The sequence below is a fragment of the Balaenoptera borealis genome, assembly GCF_965194805.1.
Source record: "Balaenoptera borealis genome assembly, chromosome: 20".
Taxonomy (NCBI): Eukaryota; Metazoa; Chordata; class Mammalia; order Artiodactyla; family Balaenopteridae; genus Balaenoptera; species Balaenoptera borealis.
The window spans coordinates 23,574,050-23,592,907 of NC_138879.1; the positions used below are offsets into that span (position 1 = coordinate 23,574,050).

Consider the following 18,858-nt stretch of genomic DNA (forward strand, 5'->3'; position numbering starts at 1 on the left):
CTCTGGCCTCAGCTCTCCTGTGCCTAATGTACAGAGCTGGGGTGGGCGCCGCAGTAAGGAGTCGTAGAGCTGCAAAGTGCACCAAATGTTAGCAGTGTCCCTTTATCACCTAAACAGGATCCAGATGGCCAGACTAACCCCCCCACCCCCCAACTCCCCCCCAACCACCAGGTCACCAAAGAAATGACACTACCCACCCCCACCGTCCCGCCCACACATTAGCCCAAACGAATCACACAAGAAGGGCTGTTGATACTACGAGCTTTTAATTGGTATCTTTCCCCCTACATTTGAGGAAGAAACGAAAATGCCCCACAAATACCTTCTTCAGCTAGGGAGGGGCATGGACAGAATGAAGGGCTGAGGAGGGAATGGGGGTAGAGGAAGAGCTGATGGTGGGTTTCCCCAAAGCTTTATCTAGTGGTGTGGTGGCAGACCTGCACAGGAAGTCCAGAAACAGAAGTCACCAACAAGCTGCCGCATACCCAAACCAGCCCTCCCAGGCCACACCTAGAGCCTCTCTCCAGGTCCCTGCAGCTCCCAAGGCCACCACCAGATGGGAGCATCGAGCAACATTCCTTTTCCTTCCCAGGCCTGCCTCCCCTCTTCCCTCCTTTCTTATTCCTTCACCAACCCCCTTCCCTGCCTGCTTTTCCTCTTTATTTCTCTTCCCACCAAAACAGATCCTGGGGCTTCTATCTGCTTTATGTCCAAGGAAGCCAGTGGCAGCTGAAAGCACGCTGTCTGTTAAAAATGGGATTTTTGACAGCAGGGAGAGCCAGCCATTGGTCTGCTTCTGGGGGAGCCCTGGGATCTGGACATTTGTGTTCAGTCACTATGAGCTGGGCAGTGACTAACATCTCTCTGTGGTCCTAGCATCTGGCACCCAGGAAGTGTTCAGAAAATGTCCACTGAGTTGGATTGAAGAGAACTGAATCAATAAATCAATAATCAATAAACCAATCAATAAAGCCCAGGGAGAAGAAACATGAGAAACATGTATTCTTCACCACATGTGCTGTGGTGGCCTCAGAGACTGCCAGGCCAACTTGACCGAAGCACAGGCTGACCACCACCCAAAGGCACCTGCCCGGCAGCCTCCACTCAGGGCAAACCTCCTGCTACTCACTTCCCGCAATCCCCACCATGAAGTGGTTTCTGCCCATAGCGCTCTGGGAGGCTGTGGGAAATTTGTCCAATCAGTTCCTGGGCCCTCCTTTCTATCCCCACTTACTTCTTTTGCAAACCACTTCATTCAACTATTCCTGTGACCATCATGCAGCCTCCATCTCTAGAATCCTGGCTGGGAGGCTGGCTAGGGGCAGGGAGGCTGGGAGAGCCAGGGGAGGGAGTGGCCAGCCAAGAGAAGATAAGAAGGCCAGAGCAGACTGGTCATCAGGAATAAGCTGCAGGTGTCTGTTGACTTCTCCTTTTGTCCCCCACAGCTAAAAAAGACACGGGACCCCTCTTTATTGAACTCAAAGAATAGAAGTTGATCTAAGACCCTCGGGTGGCTTTTTTCTTTTCTTTTCTTTTCTTTTTTTTAACATCTTTATTGGAGTATAATTGCTTTACAATGGTGCATTAGTTTCTGCTGTATGACAAAGTGAATGAGCTATACATAAACATATATCCCCATATCTCCTCCCTCTTGTGTCTCCCTCCCACCCTCCCCATCCCACTAGGTGGTCACAAAGCACTGAGCTGATCTCCCTGTGCTATGCGGCTGCTTCCCACTAGCTAGCTATTTTACATTTGGTAGTGTATATATTTCCATGCGGTGGCTTTTTTCTGATGCGTTGATTGATATTCCCCTGCTGGCCTAAGACCATCTAATCTGACCTTGCCCAGTTTGCCGACTGAGGGGTGCTGGGGATGGGTCAATGGACGAGGGTCAGGGACAGGACTGGGGAGGGGCGGAGGGCCTCACTGCAAGCCTGGGAACTCCTTGAGGACGTCACAGGTTTTCTTGTGCATGACCTCGCGCAGCTTCCGAACCCGCCGGGTGCTCGAGGCTCCCACGAAGCTGTCGGGCCGCAGCATGGCCATGCCGCCGTCCACCTCACCCATGATGATGAGTGGCGTCTCGCCCACCGTCACATTGGGGCAGGGGCAGGTCCAGTCCACGTGGAGCAGAGTGACCTCCAGCGGCTCCCGGCCCAGGAACTTGAGGCCCATCTTCTCGTCCTTTAGGACCTCGTCCACAGTCACCAGGGCGCGACCTGAGTCGGGCTCCTCTGTCAGCTCAGAGATTCGGCCCAAGATGACAAAGTCGCTCCGACAGAAGCTGGTGACGAGCTTCTGCCTTGGCTTGCAGGCCCGGCAGCGCTGGTTCCCCCGAGGGAAGGGGCAGGACTCCTCGCAGGCTTCGCGGCTCTCAAAGTTGTTGCCGTTGCCCTCGCAGCCGCCGTAGACGAAGGACTGGCACTGGCCCGTCTGGCTGTTGTAGGCCCAGCGGGGCTCGTAGGCCTTGCAGGGCCCCTGCAGGGCGGGCAGGCTGCACACGGCCAGCGGCCCGCTCACGCAGGCCAGCATGCAGGCCTCGTAGGTCTCAAAGTGGTTGCGGTTGTGGTGGCAGTGGCCGAAGGTGAAGGTCAGGCAGTTGTTGGCCTGGGCATCGAAGTGCCAGCGGGTCTGCTCCTCGCCGCAGTCCTCGCTGTCGGGGGGCTTCAGGCACTCGGCTGCGGGGAAGGCTGTACCGTTCGGGCTGCTCTCCTCGGTGGCCGAAGGCCGACCCCCCCGGACCACCGACAGCGGGAAGTCAGCACGCAGGACGCCGGCCGCGTTGCGGGCCGTGCAGGTGTAGATGCCGGCGTCCTGGGGCTGGGCGCTGTAGATGACCAGCTGGGCGATGTTGGTGACTGCCACGTTGCCGCGCACGTGGTTGGGCCTCATGACCACGTTCTCCCGATCCTCCAGCTGCTTCTCCCAGGTGATCTCGGGCCGGGGCCGGCCCACCACGTCACAAAGGAAGCTCACTGTCTCACCCACAGTGACCGACTGGTGCGCGGGGTGGTTGAGCAGAGCTGGGGCCGCTGTGTCCAGCCCAGGGGTCTCTGGGGAGGCCGTGGTGGGGTGCACGGTGGTCTCGGGTGGCGGGGGGCTGGTGTTGGGCCAGGTGAAGTGATAGCGGCAGGTGACGACAGCCAGTGTGATGCCCTTGGAGCAGGCCTCGGCGTCCATGTAGCAGCGGTTATAGTAGGTGAGGCCGTCGGAGGCACAGGTGAAACTGGGCTCCTTCTCACAGCGGTCTCTGCACTTGCACACGGGCTGGCCGTCCCAGATGTCACATTCGGAGCCCTGCTGCAGACACATGAAATGGTCGCACGTGGCCTCCTTGGGCATGCCCACGGGGCCCTTCTTCCCCTTCACGTCCATGTAGCGGGCCGCCACACAGCTCTTGGTCCCACACACATTGGGGCAGCACTTCTCATAGGTCTCACACTCCTGGGGAGAGCCAGATGGAGAGGTCTGAGCAAGGAGGAGAAGGAAGAGAACACAGGCTTCCCCCCACCCTCCCCCATGGTCTCCAGGGAAGGGAACAAATACGTGCTCACCTACCATGAGAAAACCATTTCGATAATAATAATAGCTAATGTACTCATAGCACCCACTATTTGCCCAGCCTTCTTCTAAGAACATTTATATCTGTCAGCTTATCTAATGCTCATCACAATGGGTACAACCATCATTCTCACTTCACAGGTAATGATAACTGAGGCACAGAGAGACTAGGTAACTTGCCCAAGGTCACACAGCTAGCAGTGTGGGAAGAGGAAGGTCACATACTGTAAGAGGGAAAGTCTTCCTACTACCATGAGATGAGATGAGGATGCAGAAACTAAGGGAGGTGACGCTCAAGTCCACAGAGCTGGGAAGTGGTGGGAAAGGGCTTCAAGCTCCAGGTGGATGAGACTCTGATGAGGTATTTTTCTTCTACATCATATCGTTACCAGGATGAGGTGTCGAATGGAACAAACGAGCCTGCCGTTTTGTCTCTTCCAATAGGGATGCCCTGGCCAAATGCTAAGAAGGAAAAGTCGGACACCACTGGGACAGCTGTTCAAGGCTGTCCACATACACATTAGGAACGGCAGCTCTGATGCTGGCCAATGTTCATCCAAAGCCTAGAAGAAGGGCAGGCAGGACAGGCCCAGGACACCAGGTCTGGCCACTGTGGGCTGTGCCAGTTCCAACCTGTGGGACATTGCACGGGGAAATCAACAGGGAAAAAAGTCCCTTTGTGTGGCAAAGGTCAGCAAGGCCTTCAGCGAGGACTTGCCAGGCTGTAATTCCTTCTGATTCTCTGTGGAGCCACATACCGCATTAGTTTAATTCCTCGAAATTAGCAACATGCTCTGGGGCTGACACAAACAAGGATTTCACATGGTGTTTTCGCTGGGATGTGGGCAATGCCCCTAATCCTGAGCCCTGGTCGTGGCTCTGTGAGCTGCTCCCCACCAGGGCTGGCCTCATGCGGCTCCAACTTTCCCTTCAGCCCCTCCGACATTCCACATCAACTAAGGGCTACGTGGAGGCTGCCTGCTCGACTTGTTTACTGTTTTCCCCTCTTGGCTCAGAATGGGGACTTTGTTTTGCAGCCCTTGCTTGGCATAGGCTTCTAGGCCACACCAGGGAGGCTCTGGGACAGGGATGGACAGATCTCAGAGCTGGGGTCTGAAGGAGAGGGACCCAGTGAGAGGGTGAGGGCGGAGGGGGCTGAGCAGCAGAGAACCTGCTCCTTGCCGGAGGGTCTTTCAATTCCTTAAAGACTCTGGCCCCGGAAGCTCCTGCAGGACTCAGAGGTCCAAGAAAGGCTGGGTCCTTGGGGACCAGGGGAAGGTATTTCTGGGCACAGAAAACCTGGAGGGAATTTTTAGAACAGTTTTTGCTTAAGGGCTCAGAACATACCCATAGGCTGTCTATATCCCCAGCCCCATGGAGGTGCCTTCTCCCCAAGACACACAAAATCAGCAAGAGTCTCACTGTCTCCAAGCTCCACCTGATTTATCAGGCCAGCCTGTGCCAGTGAAACAGCCTTGCCTACAAATGTAGCCAAATAACAGCATGACCTCAGCCGGAGGGGAACGCTCTGCCACCCCTCCCTAGTCCTTACCTTCCTCTCCCTCGGCTCCCCCACTGCTCCCTGCCAGTGAGAGGCCTGGATTGTCCCGTGGGCACTGTGAGGGGCAGGCCGCTCTCCCCAGGGCCAGCCTATGCTCTCATAGGTTACATGCATTCGGCAGAGGGAGCAAGCATCATGGTCTGCCGTGGTCCCTGGTGATGACCAACCCAGCCTGAGCCCCAGGAGCTGCCAGACTGGCAGGACGTATCTCTGCCCAGGCAGGTGCCAGGTACTAGCAGGCTCTTCACCCCGGGGGAAGTGACAGGAACAGCCCTGGGACTCAGGAGCTGGGAGGGCATTGCCCTAGAACCAGGCCTGCCCTGAGTGCTGGGAGGCTCGAGGGATTTGGCAGGTTGAAAGCTAGTCTACGTGCCCCCTACGGACACCCGGAGAGTCTATTCAGATCCACTCCTGCCCACCCTCCCCATCAGCCTGCTCTGATCTCAGGGTCAGGATCCAAAGCCCCGGGGAAGTGGCCCAGAGGCCGGATGAAGCCTCAGCTTTGTGGTCAGATGGATGCGGGGTCCAGGCCCAGCCTCCCCTCCCTGGCCACGGAGCCCTGTGCTGCTCACTGCAGGGTCCTGAGTTCCACTCTCACCTGTTGACAGGCTGCGGGTGGGTCATGCCAATCTCTCTGATGTGCCTGGCATAGTGCTGGCTCAGAGCAGCCCTCAGCAGACATGAGACCAGGAATCCGAAGATTCCCAGTCCCTGAGAAACTCTGACCTCACGCCCACCTCTTCTTCCAGGCCTCGAAGTTAGACAGACATCACACCCTGTTTATCTCCATGTGGCCCGGGGCTGGGCTCCTCCACGTTGCAAGTCGTTCCCACCACCCAGCTCCCCCTCTCGCTCGCTAGCAAGACCGCGTGGCCCGCCTCAGGCTTCCGGGTTCACACTCACCTGGTCCGTCTCACACTCCCGCTTGCAGGTGCTCTGGGCATCCACCCAGAGGTTGGGGTTCATGTCGTTGGGGCAGATGCCAGCGTGAGAGTATCGGGCGGGCGGCAGGGCCAGGCCTCGTGGGGGCACCCCGAGCAGCAGCAGGAGCAGCGCTGCCATCTGCCCCCAGCGGGACCGGGAACAGCAGCACCCCGGGGCCCGCATGGTGAGGTGTGCGGCGCCCAGAGACCTCCCCTGAGGTGGCGCCAGGGCTGGGGCCCCCAGGGCCTCGTGCTCCTCGGGGGCTGCGGACACCTGCCCTGCCCACCACAGCGGGCCTCCTCGCCGCTGCTGGGGCTGCAGCTGCCGAGGCTGCCTCCACCAAGTCCGTGGAGCCCGCCGGGCTGTGCGGCCTCAGATGAAGGGGGTTCCCTCTCCGGAGTGTGCGGGGAGAGAAGCTGCACAGGGGCCAGAGCCTGGATTTATGTCCTGGGCGCGCCACCCGACTGGGAGCAAGCTAACCTGACGCCTGTCACAGGCAGGCTGCCGGCTCCTCTGTCCTGTGGCTGATCACAGACTTGTTGCAGAAGAGGAAAAAAAAGCTGGAAGCAGTTTAGGCGGCGTATCTGGCACGGTGGGACACCTGCTTGTTTTTGACTCCAGGAGGCCTTTAACCCCTTCAGGGGCCAGAAATGGCATGTGCTTTGGGGGAGCTGGCTCCGGGACACGCAAGCTCACTGTACTCCACGAAGAGGCTTGCTTCCCTTCCCCCCACCTCTCGGCCGGGCCCCCTCCTCCCCTTGGCCACCTCCGAAGAACACACGCTCACTTGTTACGAGGAGGGACCTGCAGCCGCAGGCTTAGCATCGCCGGCCCGATAGTGCATCTGAGAGCAAATGACGTGGAAAAACAACAAGTTCACGGCCATTCCAGGGCGGGCCTGAGCAGCCTGTGCTGTGTAAGCTGACTCCCACCCCAGCACCAGGTCCCAGGGTGGGGGGCGTGCGGACAGCTCCCTATCTCTCTGTCCCGGCAGTTTGCCTCTCAAGTTCCAACTTCGGGGAATTTTCCCCAAATCATTCCAGAGACACATACCAGATATGCTCCGGCTCCCCCGGCTCCGGGACGTATCACATTCCTGCTCCTCGACTGACACACTCCCTGCTCCAAGAGAACCTATGTGGTCACAGTGTCTTGGGACGGTGCTGCGCAGCCGAGCGGCCTCGCTAACGACCATGAAGGCTGCACTCAGGGAGTGTCAGTCAGCTCTCGTCCCCCCCGATTTACAAAGGAGAAGGTCACCCCCAGTGAGCAGCGGTAGGAAGACTAATTGCTGATATTTACTGGGGCTTTAATGTGTGCCAGGCTGTGTGTATTCTCATTTAATCCTCACAACAAACTGTACCATCATTTTAGATTTGAGGAAAAGACACACAGAGAGGGTAAGCAACTTGCCCCGTGTCACACAGCTACGTGACCCCACCATTAATGAGGGACACCAGCTTGTGGGGCCTTTGGAGAGCACCCCTCCCCACCCAGGTGTCAAAACTGCTGTCAATGGGCAGCCCCAACTCTGGTCTTTACAGGCTGGACAAGCAGTTTGTGAAACATCAAGGGCTATATCTGTGGAGGGGACAGGAAAAGAGCCAGAACCTGCCATGGAATGGGGAAGAGAGAGATACCTTTTCAAGACCAACTGCAAAGGATTTGGGGAGCAGGAACCAAGCTGCTATGTCCTAGGGGCAGTCGATGGGGCGGGGCCCCAGTTATTTCACAGATGGGGAAACTGAGTGCCGAGCCCTGACCCGCTCTCCCCCTCCGGCTAGACCTCACCCTCCAGTTGGCCTGTGAAAGGGCAGCGACCCTCTTTCCACCCTGCAGACTTTGCTTCTTCCTCGTGGGCGGCGTGTTGCCTCCTCCCTGCCTGAGCCAATTCCTTCCCGTCGTGTGGGTCATTCTGCAAGATCTGTCTTTTCTGCTTATGTCAAAGAGTTAATGAAGGGTGTCAGATCCTAATCCCCTAAATTATTGGAATAAACTTCCCTCCGAGGCCGGTCCCAGTAATGAAGCCAGACAGCGGGCGGCGCCGGCTGCTTTGAATTCCTTGTAATTTCATAAACCCGTGTTCCAGCTGCTCAGAGCCGGGCCTCTGCACAGCACTTGATGAACGTGGTTTGTGCAGTCTCCTTTGATATCACAAAGGGAAATGGACAGTGACACATTTCTGAGCAGGACTTAGAAAAATTGTCACAGCCCCATTACGTGAGACAGGTATCCGGGGAGAGGAGGCTGATTTCTGGGGAGTCACTTGAGACCATTAGGAAGGGGGGGGAGCAGGGAGCGGTACAGACCAGAGGTGAGGGGGGGAGTCGGAAAAGCAGGGAACCTGGTCCATCCTACCCGATCCTCTGCGCAGTTTGGTCCTGTCGAGAGCCATGGGTCTCTCCCTGCCCGGGCCCCACGCCTGGCCATTCTGCTCTGAGAACTCTCAAAACAGCACTGGGGAAGAAGGGGCCCTAGAACACTCAGCTCTCCCGCTCAGCCCTTCCAAGTCTCCCACCAAAACACAGCTCAGAATAATAAATAACATCTGATCAGGGCTTGGCGCCTACACAGCACTTTCACCTACATCGTCACGCTGACCCTCTCGCCAGCCCCGGAGGGAGAGAGAGGAAACCGAGTCACAGAGAGGTTAGGTGGGGCTGCCTGGGGCCCCCGAGGCTCACGCCTCCCCTCTCTGACCCCTGTCCTGTGCTCTTCACACAACCCCGTGCAAGCTTCCGGCCCCTCCAGAAAGGCCCCCGCTGGCTGCCCCACCAGCCCAGCTTGTTTATAAGCTGTTCTAGGAGTGCTTTGAAGTCTCCTCCTCCTCGGCCCTCCCTCGCACGGTCCCTGGATCTGGCTCCCTCTGACTCTGTCTCCCTCACACTCTTCTCTGGACGCTCACCAACTCCCCGGGACCAAAGGAGGGCTCAGCTGTCCTTTCCCACCTACGCAGGCCTCTGGGGAATGGAGATGGGCTGGGTCAGCCTGAGCAGGGGCCTGAACTTGGGGGGTCTCCCCTGCTTTTCACCCTCCTCAAGGACATCAGGCACAGCTCCGTCAGGGAGAGGGCTGGGTCCTGACCTCGTCTCAGAAGAGCCCCACCACTGTGGGAGGGCGGAGGGCCCATGGACCCTTCACACCCTCCAGGATGGGTTCAAGGCCTACTCTAGGTGCAGCCAGTAGAAAGTCACCCAGGACAGTGAACTCTGGGTGACCCTTGACCCCAGGTTCACCATTAGCCGAACAACTCCGGAACCACTAGAGTATTGACAGCACACTGACACTGCTTCCTAAATGGGCCAGGTCTCTCCCCTCCAGACACTTCAGCCATAAACGTGGTGGAGACCCCTGGAGATCCACAGGGACAGCGTCTCAGATGCCACGTCCCTCATGCACAGACCAAACCTCTTACCTTTTGAAGCGTCCCCTCCCTCTCCTTTCTTGATGTTTTTTAAAGCACCTACTATGTGCTAAGTTGTGGGTACATAAGGATAGATGGCAGTCCTCATCCACAGAGAGGACACAGTCTTGGCCAGAAAGCAAACACGCAAAAGCATAAGAGTAGTATTCGCTGTCTTAGGGGTCCTTACACGTGCCGGGGAGCAGAGAGGAGGGAGAGGCCTGGGGTGGCGGTTGTGCACATGTGACGCAGGCTGGGTCTTGAGGCCTGAGCAGGACCCAGTTTCCTACACTTCTCCAGGGACAAGCCTGGCCCACAGCACGCCTCCTCAGCCAAGGCCCTCCCTCCTGGAGTGCAGGCCTCCAGAAACAGAGGTGAGAGGGAAGTACATGGGTTTAGGAGACAGGGTGGGGGTGGGAGCTGCAGGTCTGGCTTCTGATTGGAGTGGCCCTAGTGAAGTCAGAGACCAGCCCATTCTGGTCCATCCTGCTTGGGCCCCCAGACCTGAGACAGCCACACTTTCACCCAGATGGATGGGGGAGGCCAACCCCCTGGGAACCTCCCTGCCCTGATCCTGGTTATTTAAACGTATCTGGGGAGGCGGAAAGATTTGAGGAGCAGGAATTGGGGTGTTAGGGAGAAGGAAGTCCTTAGCGATGGTGCTTAGATGGGTTCTCAGAAGGCTGGGCAGCCTTGGCTAAGGCGGTGATTAGTCAGAGCCAAGCCAGGGAGTTCAATAAAGCCGGCGGCTCATTACCCAGCTGGGGACCCCCTGCCCGAGCAGCCCAGGGTCTGGGTTACATTACAGGGCTGTGTGAACTCTCCCCTCGGAGTGAGACTGCACCGGCCTTGGAATAATTATGGGGCCTCAGCAGATGGTGGAGGCGGACGGGGGAGACCTTCAGCTGTGGGACACGTGACTTGTCAGCATCTGTGCAGAGCAGGACATGGGAGGGTCCACGCTGGGCCTCGGGGGAGGCAGCACTGAATCAAGGTCTGAGAATGACGGAGTTGGCCGTGGCAGGGCCTAGCCAGTGCTCTGGGCCAGCCAGGCCTCCTTTACAGCCCTGCCCACGCCAGGGGGCCTGCTGGTGGGACCAAGTCCCTGGAAGCTTGAGTGCCAGCGTCTAAACGGATCCGTGTGTCATGCCGCAAGGGCAGGAGACACATCTTCTGGCACCTGTGAGTCTTTGTATGCCTTCCTGGAGCAGGTGGACGTCAAGGCACTCGGGGATTTCAGCCACCTCACCAGGAGGCTCCATGGTGCCGAGGCTGAGCACCGTGCAAGGAGTCGGAGGACCCCCTCAGCACCCCACCTGAGGCCCCTTCCCACTCCCTCCTCTGTGATCCCATGTCCCGAGACTCCTCCAGCTCTGCCTTGACGGAACTGGCTTAAATATCCTCCGGCAGCTCTCAGCCAAGACAAACACGGAGGGAAGAAGACGGAAGGCCGCGGGGCTCCACCTCTCCACACTGCTGGGGAGAGCGAGGGCCTGGGGGTCCAGCAGGAAGACTAAAATGGGGCTTGGCCCCCCTCCCGCTCAGGCCTCCCCTACCATAGAATCTTCCTCTGGCTACTCAGCTCTCCTCACTCCCAAGCTCTCTGCCTCACTGTTTCCTCCTTTTGGATGAGAGAGGAGTGAGGAGGTCCCAGACTTGGGTCTCCCTGCTCACCTGCACACTGCTGAGCCAAGAAGGACATGTTCTCCAGAACCAAATGCAACCCTAGTACCCATTCCAACAGCACAAAATGTGCAGTGACCAAGAAACAGGCCTTTTCCTGACTGACCATTATTGCAAGACCTCTGGCTTAAAGATGGCTTCCCCACGTTCATGATGCAGACCAAGCATTTAGCCTGGACCACCACGAACTTCCACTTCAGTTTACTTCTCCAGTCTTATCGTTGCTCCCCTTTCTCTCAAATTTTGGAAGCTGTCACGTTGCTCTTTCGATCTTTAAAATCTTCACACAGGCTTTCCCTTTAGTCCTTGCCGTGGACGCCCTCCCTTCCCCTGGCTGGTTCCATCTTCTCCTGGCCAACTGCTTCCCAACCTGTCTTAGAAGCTGCACCTTCCAGGAGGCTTTCCTGACCTCAGAGGCTGAGGGAGGCCCAAGTCAGCTTGGGGGTTCCTGGTATAGTTTTAAAATGAAAAAGCAAAACCAAAACTGGGATACAGGGCTTCCCTGGTGGCGCAGTGGTTGAGAGTCTGCCTGCCAATGCAGGGGACGCGGGTTCGAGCCCTGGTCTGGGAAGATCCCACATGCCGCGGAGCAACTAGGCCCGTGAGCCACAATTACTGAGCCTGCGCGTCTGGAGCCTGTGCTCCGCAACAAGAGAGGCCGCGATAGTGAGAGGCCCGTCCACCGCGATGAGGAGTGGCCCCCGCTTGCCACAACTAGAGAAAGCCCTCGCACAGAAACGAAGACCCAATGCAGCCATAAATAAATAAAAATTTAAATTTATAAAAAAAAAAAACAAAAAAACTGGGATACAAAACCTGTGGCAATGTTTAAATATTTGACCTGGTCAGGACGTGTGTCTGTGCCTGTGTAAATGGTAAACTGGTTTGGATGATAATGTCAAAAATCCGCATTTGATGGGGGGAGGGATAAATTAGGAGTATGGGATTAACAGATACACATTACCACATAGAAAATAGATATACAACAAGGATTTACTGATTAGCACAGGAAACTACATTCAATATCTTGTAATAACCTATAATGGAAAATAATCCAAAAAAAGAATATATATATATATATATAATGAATCACTTTGCTGTACCCCTGAAACTAACACAATACTGTGAATCAACTATACTACAATTTTTAAAAAAAAAATCCATACAATGGAATATTACTCAGCCATAAAAAGGAACGAAATAGTGCCCTTTGCAGAGATGTGGATGGACCTAGATATTGTCATACAGAGTGAAGTAAGTCAGAAAGAGAAAAACAAATATCGTATAATATTGCTTATATGTGGAATCTAGAAAAATGGTAGAGATGAACTTATTTGCAAAACAGAAATAGAGTCACAGATGTAGAGAACAAACTTATGGTTACCAAGGCGGGAAGCGGCTGGGTGGCATGAATTGAGAGATTAGGACTGACATATATACACTACTATGTATAAAACAGATAACTAATGAGAACCTACTGTATAGCACAGGGAACTCTATTCAGTGCTCTGTGGTGACCTAAATGGGAAGGAAATCTAAAAAAGAGTGTATATATGTATACATATGACTGATTCACTTTGCTGTACAGCAAGAAACTAACACAACATTGTACAGCAACTATAGTTGAATAAAAATTAATGAAAAAAATATCCACATTTGAGGCCCCTTGCGAGTACAGCCTGGCCCAATGGCCCTTCTGGGATTGCCTGTGATACACCTGGGCATAGTTTATGTGGTATTGAAATTACTTTCTCCTCATCTATTACCCAGACTGGCCTGTGAACTCCTGGCAAGCAGGGACTGTGTCTGGTCCATGGTTCCAGCAGAGAGCACACACTGAACCAGTGTACATTGGAGGAATGAATGGATGGTCCCATCAAGCAGACAGTGTGCTTGCAGGGCAGGGATGAGCATTCCTGGTGTCTGTCACACCTGAGAGAGACTAGTTAGTCCCAGGACAGGAAACCGGGACTCCAGAGACCAGCTTTAGTCAGGCAAGGGAGGATACACCCATCCCTGGGCCCATCAGCCAACTCTGGGCAAAAAGGAGCCTGGAGTCTGTGAGGGGCAGGCCTGGACGGAGGGGTTGGAGAAAGCTTGGGCAACACGTGGACAGCCTTAAGGATAGAGGGAAGGTGCCCAGTGGGACCCACCACAGCTCTCACACTGCTCTTCACGTATGCATCCCTTGACTTCTCCCCAGGTCTCCACGATATTTATTTAACAGCTGAAGAGCCCCTATTCAACCATGTTTTCTCTGCTTCCAGAATGATCTTTTCAAATTCCAAACTTGAAAATGTTGCTTCCCTGCTGTAGTGGGTTGAATGGTGTGCCCCCCAAAAGATAGGTCCAAGTCCTAATGCCTGGAACCTATGAATGTGATCTTATTTAGGAAAAAGGTCTTTGCAGGTAGGATTAAGTTAAGGACCTTGAAATGAGACCATCCTGGATTATCCAAGAGGGTCCTGAATCCAGTGACGGGTGTTCTTAGAAAGGCTGAGGAAGGCTGAGACACAGAAGAGGGGAAGGCCATTAAAGACGGAAGCAGAGATTGGAGTGATGCAGCCACGAGCCCAGGGATGCCTGAGCCATCAGAAGCTAGAATAGACAAGAAAGGGATTCTCCCCTGGAGCCTTTGGAGGGAATGCAGCTCCACTGACACCTTGATTTAGGGCTTCTGGCCTCCAGAACTGAGAGAATAAATTTCTGTTGTTGTTTTTTTTTTTTTTTTTTTTTTAATTTATTTATTTATTTGTTTATTTATTTTGGCTGTGTTGGGTCTTCATTTCTGTGCGAGGGCTTTCTCTAGTTGTGGCAAGCGGGGGCCACTCTTCATCGCGGTGCGTGGGCCTCTCACTGTTGCGGCCTCTCTTGTTGTGGAGCACAGGCTCCAGACGCGCACGCTCAGTAGTTGTGGCTCGTGGACCCAGCCACTCCGCGGCATGTGGGATCTTCCCAGACCAGGGCTCGAACCCGTGTCCCCTGCATTGGCAGGCAGATTCTCAACCACTGCGCCACCAGGGAAGCCCCCAATTTCTGTTGTTTTAAGCCACCAAGTTTGTGATAATTTGTTGTGGCAGCCCTAGGAAACTTATACACCTGCCTCAAACTCTTCCACGGCCCCTCCTGGTCAGGATTAAATGGCCCGGGGAGCCCTCAGAGATCTGCCCCTGCCAGCTCTCCAGCCTCATTGCTCACCCTGCATGTTCCAGCTGTACAGAATTACTGATGGTTTCCAAGCATCCCACCAGGGTGACCAGCCCTCCTGGTTTGCCTGGGACTGGCCTGGTTTTAGCACTGAAACTTCTGCATCCCAGGAGACTCCTTAGTCTTGGGCAAACTAGAATGGTTGTTCCTGTTTTTTCCATGCTGTCTATATCTTAGTTGAGGCCGTTCCCTCTGCTTAAATTGTTCAAGAAACTCTACTTCAGGACAAGACCAAAAAAACTGCCAACGGGGGCAGGCCAGAGGTGAGAGGTGGGCCATCTACGCCTTGGGGAGCCCAAACCTAGACCACACAGTGAACCATGAAGACAACATTTACCTTGCCAGGGACCCAGAGTCAGCTGGCGACAGAGCCTCAGGCGCCCAGGAGGGGTTGGCAGCCCTGGTGTGGCTCTAGCCCCATGGGAAGCGTCACAGTTGGCATGGGTGCGGGTGAGTTGAGGCAACGGTCCAGAGGAGCTGGCTGTGAAGGGAGTCACTGCACGGATGCTGGGTAAGTGGGGGCACGGGCAAGGCTTTTTGGCAGGAGGAGTCCAGTTGTCCTGAGGGTTAGAGACAAGCAGTCAAAGTAACTGTCAACTAGGAGTGCTTTTGGCAGCATTTAACAAACCCTGAGCAGCTGTGGCTTAAACTATTAGGAGTTTAATTTTCTCACAGAACAAGAAGTTCAAGGCAGCTTGGCTGATTCCTCAAGGTCCTGGTTCTTATCATTTCTGTCACCTTCAGCACGTAACTTTTGGCCTTAATATCCGATGATGGCTGCTCCCCTAGATACTTCCTCATTCTGGACCCAGATTAGGGGGAAGGGCCAAAATCCTTGGAACTGTGTCTGTTTATGCAGGGAGGGAAGACTTCCTAGGAGCCTCAGGCCACAGCACTTTGGCCAGGACGGTGTCACATGACTCTAGCTAGGAGGGAGTCTGGAAAGGTGATGGTTCTAGCTTTGCAACAAGGGAGAAAGGAGTTGTGATTGGCTTCTGGGGGCGGCAATCCACAACATCTGCCACAGGGACCATTCCTAGGACCCAATGGCTGGTTAAGTGTCTCATCTATTTTTTTTTTTTTTTTTTTGGCTGTGTTGGGTCTCTGTTGTGGTGTGCAGGCTTCTCATTGCAGTGGCTTCTCTTGTTGCAGAGCTCGGGCTCTAGGTGTGCGGGCTTCAATAGCTGTGGCTCGTGGGCTCAGTAGTTGTGGCTCGCAGGCTTAGTTGCTCCGCAGCATGTGGGTTCTTCCTGGACCAGGGCTCGAACCCATGTCCCCTGCATTGGCAGGCAGATTCTTAACCACTGCGCCACCAGGGAAGTCCCGAGGTGTCTCATTTTTGCAGCTCTTGGTCCTGTCTGTACTGTAAAGTAGTTCGTGCTTCTAGAATTGGAGTCAGTTGACATGCAGGACAATGTGATGTTAGGTAAAGATGGATGAGGATTCTGAGACTCCTGCAGCTCTGTGGATATCAGTGAGCTATGATACAGCTGGACAGCCCCACAAGCCCCTAGAAGCTGGCAGGGTGCTCTGCACAGTGGTGAGTGTGATCAGTTTTGTCGTGCAGGGCTTGCTGATGACTGCAATCCCCAGGGAGAAGCTGGGCAAAGGGGTGACCTGGGGAAGGGACATTTAACTCACCTACCTTGACAGTGAACATCTCACAAACTGAGCCCTGCCCTAAGGAAGGAAGGGAGGCTGGTGTCAGGTGATGCCAGAACTTTGAAGATGAGTTCAAGTCTACTGCCCCAAGTCTGGACCAAGACCGAACCCAGACGCTGAGGCAAGTGATGGGAAGGTGGTTTAGGTGGGAGGGTGAATTGTTGTACAATTCATAACATACCAAATATTGAGATGATTCTGGGGGGTGCTGGGCCAGTCCCAGGGAAAGGGAGTTGTCATTCAATAATCATTCCTCAGTAAAAATTGATTTTATGCCTGCTGTGTGCCAGGCATTGTATGAGGCAGTGGAGATACAAACCAGGAATAGTCTTTGACCTCAGGAGGCACAGTCTAGGTAGAGAGAAAGGTGTGGAACAGCTCACTATATAGTCAGAATCCAATTACAGCTGATGCCTGCTAGGAAGGAGTCCAGGAGGCTGGGGGGCATCCAAGGAGGGGAGGAGTGGGTCATTCAGAAGAAACAGGGTCTAACTGAAGTGAGGAGAGCCTTAGGCAGATCAGTGGCAATTCTGGTGTGGCTGGAGCCCAGAAAGAGAGAGAAGTAGCTGGTGGCCCAGGCTGCAAAGGAAGGCAGGGGTTAGACCCTAACGGGCTTATAAACTGTGGTGAGGGGTTTGGACTTAATTTTAAGGCTGGACTATGCCACTGGGACTCTGAAAGGTGGCGAGTATCAGATGTGGAAAAGAGGCGATGGGCAGGAGAGTGAGAAGCCCATACTTCTCATGTGGGCCCCGGGTAACTGTCACACAGGACGGAGGAAGGCAGACTCTGCTCGCGGGCCAAGGCTGGAGAGGGTAATGAAGAACTGAGGACACGCAGGCTGTGCCTGGTTCCTGGAAGTAACCGCTGGCTGGCAGAGAAACGGCTCCGTGGAAGCTTTGACTGACAGGCCAAGGGCTGCCCTCTGCCTTCTTTCAGTTACTGAAAGTTATGTAGGAAGGAGCAGAGGGGGAAGGGAGACAGGGAGGAGGAATAGGTGCTGCCCCAGAAAGTGAAAAAGAGAGATTTTCCACGTAGGAAACTTGCCGAGGAGAATATAAGCAACTGTTGAGTTTCATCACAGCTTCCTTCAGTCAGCCGAGGCTGGTAAAGGGCCACGGGTTTTGAGTGACTCAGATGCCAGACACCTACCGGACCTCACTGAAGACTTTCGTGCCCAGTGAACAATGGGACTTGTTTTAGTCAACTCTGTACAAACCTGTGAACTCATTCTACCAGATCCAGAAGGCCAGAGGTCGATGCCTCATTAGCACAGCTGCCACGACCTGGCCCTTTGAGTTCCTCCTAAACTGCTCCGTTAGTTGCTTCCCTGGAGTCTGTTCTCTTTGTTGTTTTACTCTTTTACAGAAACTGATGGTCAAGATGGTCTCAAAGTAAAGACACCCAACAGGCTTTGGGCGGCTAGAGCAATTGAGAACTGAACCCATAGCAGAAGCCTTGCTCTACTCCATAGGGCAAGAGGGCTAGTGGCATTGAACAACAGGAGGCAGGTGCTGCAGAAGGGGCTGAGCTGAACCAAGCCCAATTTTATTTTATTTTTTTAAGTTTTATTTTTATTTATTTATTTATTTTATTTTATTTGTTTATTATTTTTGACTGTATTGGGTCTTCGTTGCTGCGCGCGGGCTTTCTCTAGTTGCGGCGAGTGGGGGCTACTCTTCAGGGCGGTGTGCAGGCTTCTCATTGCAGTGGCTTCTCTTGTTGCGGAGCACAGGCTCTAGGTGCACAGGCTTCGGTAGTTGCAGCACGTGAGCTCAGTAGTTGTGGCTCGCAGGCTCAGTAGTTGTGGCGCATGGGCTTAGTTGCTCCGAGGCATGCGGGATCTTCCTGCACCAGGGCTCGAACCCGTGTCCCCTGCATTGGCAGGCAGCTTCTTAACCACTGCGCCACCAGGGAAGCCCCCAAGCCCAACTTTAATCTGTGACCCTTGGGAAAGAAGACTCCTCTTCCATAGGGGCTTTGACTGCAACATATAGTAAGAAATAGTAAGAAATATATTCTTCTTTTGTGATGCAGAACACACATTCGTATGCATAATTGAGACAAATGTTTTACAAAATAATAGTTACTCCTTCCACATGTGATGCACTCTTCTATGTTCCAAAAGTTGAAGATCACTTGGGAAGGTTGGGAAGAACAAAAGGCCAGGAATTTGAGGATTTCTGTTGTCTCTATCAGAAGGCTCAAGGCTGCAGGATACAAAGTTTATACACACAAGTCAACTGTTTTCCTTTATCCCATCAATGACCATTTGGAATTTGAAATTAAACAGACACTAACCACTTGGAGAGAAACACGTGAATACCTGGAGAAGCATCATGGTACCAGACTTGTGAATGCCTTTTCTTGGACCTTCCAGCCCAGCCCAGCCACCAGCTGAATGCAGTTGGGTGAATATCCCAGACAACGCCACACAGAGCAGAACAGCCCCGCTGAGCCCTGCCCAAAGTCCTGAGCCACAGAACCATGAGCAAATAAAATGCCTAGTTAGTTAAAGTCACTAACTTTGGGGGTAGTTTTTTACAACAATTTATAAATGGAATAGGCATGCCGGGATAGCGTGGAGGCCAGTTTTAGGTGCTCAGCTCATGACAAATCAGGAGTCAGAAACAAGGACACTACCAGAGTTCCCTGTAGAGTCTGAGATGGAACACTTGGGTCTGTCCCTGAAGCGATGTCGTTAGAGGGGCCTGGAGTGTGGGCTTAGAGGAGAGCGCCATCAACAGACCCTAGGCCAACACACCCAAAGCAAAAGGTGATTGATTATTTGCAGTTTACTCAGCAAACATTTTATTTTTATTGATTTTTTTAACATCTTTATTGAAGTATAATT

General features: G+C 53.9%; 1 protein-coding gene across 1 annotated transcript; it reads right to left on the minus strand.

Annotated features, from left to right (window-relative positions):
- Positions 1-247: 247 nt before the first annotated feature.
- Positions 248-8,838, minus strand: WFIKKN2 (WAP, follistatin/kazal, immunoglobulin, kunitz and netrin domain containing 2). Its single transcript, XM_082371449.1, has 2 exons — positions 6,029-8,838; positions 248-3,447 (listed from the first exon to the last, which is right to left on the minus strand). Exons 1-2 carry the CDS (start codon positions 6,230-6,232, stop codon positions 1,927-1,929), a joined length of 1,725 nt encoding a protein of 574 aa, XP_082227575.1. The 5' UTR covers positions 6,233-8,838; the 3' UTR covers positions 248-1,926.
- Positions 8,839-18,858: the final 10,020 nt, after the last annotated feature.